The following is a 4,752-nucleotide window of genomic DNA, read 5'->3' as shown; positions in this document are numbered from 1 at the left end:
ATAAATTGTATCTTTGAATTAAGATAGGGTGCATGGTTGAAGTATAGATTAGTTTAGCATGTCGATTGAAATAACAAATACTTAATAGAAGTAGAAACTTTGTTACTTGATTAAAACATGAATAGAAACATAGGATGCATGAAACTCTACCAAACTAGTTGAATGATTTGTTTATATGATTGGTGATGATTTAATGATTTAGGTAAATAATGTGATGAAGTGATAATAATAAGAATGAACACAAAAGATAAAGAACATGATCTTTGAAAAAGACTTATATGATCACACGTGTAGAATCTTCTAAAGTAGAATAAAGGAATATTGTTGTAAAATGTTATTTTCTCTTGATGTGGAACCCAATATAAGAGATTCAAATCTGGATTTTTAGGGTATATTATAACAGTTATTTATATAAGAAAATGGGAAACTTAGCAAGTAACATTATTAAACTTAAAATAGGAATTAGGCACTTGAAAATTGATTAAATGTGTTGTGTGAAACTATATGATCAAATCTGGAAATTTAGGGAAGAAATATGTGTTATTATATGTGTAATTATAAACTTTATAAAGCATTTTATTTTACAAACCGTGTCAAATACGGGATAAGTCTAGTTGGCTAAATAACTGTTAACCCTATAAAGGGGCACATAAATATAGGTAGATCTATCGGGGTGACGCCCCCCATTTCTAATCGCGTTGGGTTAAATGTGGGTATATTTTGAGTCTGGTACGTATTGAGTTAGCAACTATGATAGTCATACGCATGTTGTATTCTTTGCTCGTCTACAACATCACGATTTGTTTAAAAAATAATTTCTGTTGTTTTGTGATATAATGGCGATAGACCATTATACACGGGATTTATATGATTTTGTTGTGATGTAATGACGATAGATCATTACACATGGGATTGATACTATTATATAATGACGAGAGATCATTATATGGATTTTGATTTATATATATACATATGGACTATTTTGATTAAAAAGGGAAACTCACCAACACAATGTGTTGAAAAACGATTTGAATATGAAGAATAATCTAGGATATGTGATAACCGTGTTTTTATACACATGTAAACATTTTATTTTAATAATAATAAAGTTTCTTTGAAAAGTCAAACTTTGTTTATTATTATATTATACTTTATTATGATTGGCTATCGGCATTTGTCAAAACCCGAACAACTTGGTCAAAAGTATTCCGCTGCCTAAGTAAGGTTTCCGGGGTGTGACAAAAGTTGGTATCAGAGCCAATCGTTATAGAGAATTGGAAAATTTAAAATTTTCTAAACTATAATTGGATATTCAAACACGCGCTCGTTTTCCCGTCACATGAAGCGAAAGGTAAAAATATATTTATGTGATATATATATTTATTACTAACATTAGTTATTATGTAACTGATGGCACCTTGCGTGACAGTTAGTGACGATAGCACCAGGGAGGCTCATTCGTCTCCGATTGACTTCCGTCCATCAAGGGCCACTCAGTGTGAGGGGCCTAGTTCTTGAGTGACACCTTTGAAGGTGTACTCTAGGAAAAGGTCCCGTCACGACTTCCAGGCCACTACCTCCACAATTGTTCCGACTATCGTAGCCCCACCACCACCACCGCCTCCTCAGGAGCCGGTCAGGGGTCGGGCCTCGGGAGGACTAGGCATGCTAGCTTTTCTGGAGAAAAAGGTAGCCGAGTACGAGGTCGTCATTCCTGACCTCCTTGCACACATCGCCGCATTCGAACAGGATAATCATAGTGATGAACAGGCTTAAAATGTCGTGCGTCATTACATCTTTTATGTGGAGAACAAGGGAGCGCTGACTAAGATGAATGTGGATGGGTTGGAGTCAAAGAATGAAGTAATCGGGCCGTGTGTTCACTATCTCATGCGCAATCATTAGATAGGGCCCATAGGTAGTACTTAGTAGTTGTGTAAATTATCAAACTTGTCATCTTTTGGGATATAGGGCGGGTGGGAAAAACAACTACCCGGTGTGGTATGTATCACACCAATTTTGGTTATGTAAGGGTAGTAGTAAACTCCACCCCCCCCCCCCCCTCTCTTTTGGTTTATGCATGGTAGAACTTTGAATGTCATTATGAATGTTATGGTAATCAAGTAGGGATTTATATATATTCATAACGTACCAAAACTAATACATTATTTCTTTTTCAATAAATAAAACAAACTATGGCACCAACATCAAGACAAACCACCACAAACCAAGGAACCGGTTTACCAACTTCCCATGAGGAGTTAGCACGCTTAATCCCCAAACACGTGGATTCGGCGCTCGAACGACACGTATCCAACCGGGTCCACGGAAACATCCGCAAAACGAAAGCAATCTTGAAACTGAAGGAAATCCTAGAACTGAAAACCTTAATGTGAATCCCCCAGGTATTAGATAAAAAGGAAATGAAAATATCTTTTTACAATAAAATTAGAAACAATAATGATTACAATTCCAAACTATTAAACTGCAACTTTTTGAAAGATTTAAAAATTAGCAGACAATTCGGTACTCGGTTGCAACTATAAAACATTTTAGGAATGCGGTCCAAAACCAATTTCCTGAGCCAAAGGACCTTTAGAAATCATAAGATGGATAGAGAAGATGGAGTCGGTCATGAAAATCAGCAATTACTCACCCGTCGAAAGAGTGAAATACGGGGTGTGCTCATTCCAAGATGAGGCACCCGAGTGGTGGAACTCATTAATTCAAAATTTAGGCGAAGACGCCGCGTACCGCTTAACTTGGAAAGAAATGAAGGATTTGCTGCTAAAGGAATACTTACTGAGAAACGAACTCTAAAAGATCGAATATGAATTATGGCAGTTAAAGATGGAGGGATCCGACATCGGAGGTTATACCTCACGATTCAATGCATTGGAACGTCACGCCCGAATATGCAGGAGTCGAAAGGTACATTTGGGGCTTAGCTCCTAAGATTCGAGGGATTGTTACCTCGTGCAAACCAACCACCATTCAGTCAGCCCGAGAACTAGCAAAATTATTGACTGATGATGTAGTACAAATAGGAATCCTGAAGGATTGTAGAAAGAAAGCTGTTACCGCGGAACCTGAGCGAAAGCAGCTACTGTGAACCAGAAACCCGGAGAGCTCAACGGAAGTGGAACGGTAACTCAAGAGGTTAGTTCAAGAGAAACCAATGTGCCGGAAGGATGTTTGCTGCAAACGCAAGAGGATCTGGAGGAAGCTCGGGACAGGCGTCCCTTTGTGTCAAATGTGGAAAGAGCCATGGTGGTGAATGCTGGAAATGCAACTAATACAACCGATTCGGCCATATGACTCGTTATTGTTACGCCAAGATCGCGATATCTACTTCGGGAAACCAAAATCCCGGATGTTTGAGTATGGTGACATAAGGCATTTCAAGAGAGAATGCCCCAAACTCAAAGGTGAAACCGCTAGGGGGCAAGGCATTTGAGATGAACACGAAGAAAGCCCAGGAAGACTCATCTATGGTCACTGGTACGTTCCTTGTCAATAATCACTACGCTTATGTGCTATTTGATACAGGAGTCGACTTAAGCTTTGTTTCTAATCAATTTGAACCCCTACTTGGTATTAAGCCCAGTAAGTTAGACATCAAATACTCAATTGAATTAGCTAACGGAAAATTAATCGAGACCAGTGAAGTCGTTGGCGATTGTAATATTCTATTAGAACACCATAAGTTCTCAATCGATCTTTTACCCATTGAATTAGGCAGGTTTGACATAGTAGTAGGAATGGACTGGCTATCCAAATACGGAGCTGAGATCATATGTTCCAAAAAGCTAGTTCGTTTACCAACCACAACTAGTAAATGTCTGGAAATTCAAGGAGATCGGAGTAACACAGAGTTGAAACTCTCTAGTTTCACAAAACCCATAAGATGTTGCGCAAAGGATATCCAACATTCCTAGTTAATGTAGTTGATACAAAAGAGCGGAAAATAGATGATATTCCTGTAGTTCAAGATTTTCCAGAAGTTTTCCCTGAAGATTTACCTGGATTGCATTCTCGGCGACAAGTCGAATTCAGAATCGATCTGGTTCAGGATGCCGCTCCGATAGCTCAATCTCCGTACAAATTAGCACCATCAGAAATGCAGGAGCTATCTAATCAGCTTAAGGAATTAATGGATACAGGATTCATAAGACCGAGTTTCTCACCTTGGGGAGCTCCAATCTTATTTGTGAAAAAGAAAGATGATTCTTTTCAAATGTGCATCGATTACCGAGAATTGACCAAGCTTACCATTAAGAATCGGTACCCACTACCGAGAATTGATGATTTGTTTGAGCAATCGCAAGGATCTAGTTACTTCTCAAAAATTGATCTATGATCTGAATACCATTAGCTGAGAGTTGCAGAAGAAGATGTTCACAAGACCACCTACCGAACCCAGTATGGTCACTATGAATTCTTAGTCATGCCGTTTTGTCTGACAAATGCACCCGTTGTGTTTATGGACCTCATGAATAGAGTTTGTATGCCATACTTGGATAAATACGTGATAGTATTCATCAATGATATACTTATTTATTCATGAACCATAGAAGAGCATGAGCAACACTTGAAGTTAATCCTAAACTTACTGAAAAAGGAGAAATTATATGCCAAATTCTCTAAGTGTTATTTCTGGCTTCGAGAAGTTCATTTCTAGGGCATGGGATTAATAAGAATGGTATTCATGTTGATCCTTCAAAAATGAAGCAATTAAGAATTGGGAGACAC

The 4,752-nt window shown here is 38.1% G+C and overlaps 1 protein-coding gene across 1 annotated transcript; it reads left to right on the top strand.

The window, feature by feature from the left end:
• Window positions 1–2,837: 2,837 nt before the first annotated feature.
• On the top strand, window positions 2,838–4,178 carry LOC143618513 (uncharacterized; the record flags this gene model as incomplete). Its single annotated transcript, XM_077090705.1, has 3 exons — window positions 2,838–2,931; window positions 3,550–3,834; window positions 3,948–4,178. Coding segments are annotated over exons 1-3 (610 nt in total), but the record flags the coding sequence as incomplete, so codon positions are not given.
• Between the last annotated feature and the right edge of the window lie 574 nt (window positions 4,179–4,752).

The sequence above is a fragment of the Bidens hawaiensis genome, unplaced genomic scaffold, assembly GCF_021521415.1.
Source record: "Bidens hawaiensis isolate Kalapana, Puna unplaced genomic scaffold, B.hawaiensis_p1.1 tig00082142_1, whole genome shotgun sequence".
In the NCBI taxonomy this organism is placed as follows: Eukaryota; Viridiplantae; Streptophyta; class Magnoliopsida; order Asterales; family Asteraceae; genus Bidens; species Bidens hawaiensis.
This window is presented reverse-complemented; position numbering and strand designations above follow the sequence as displayed.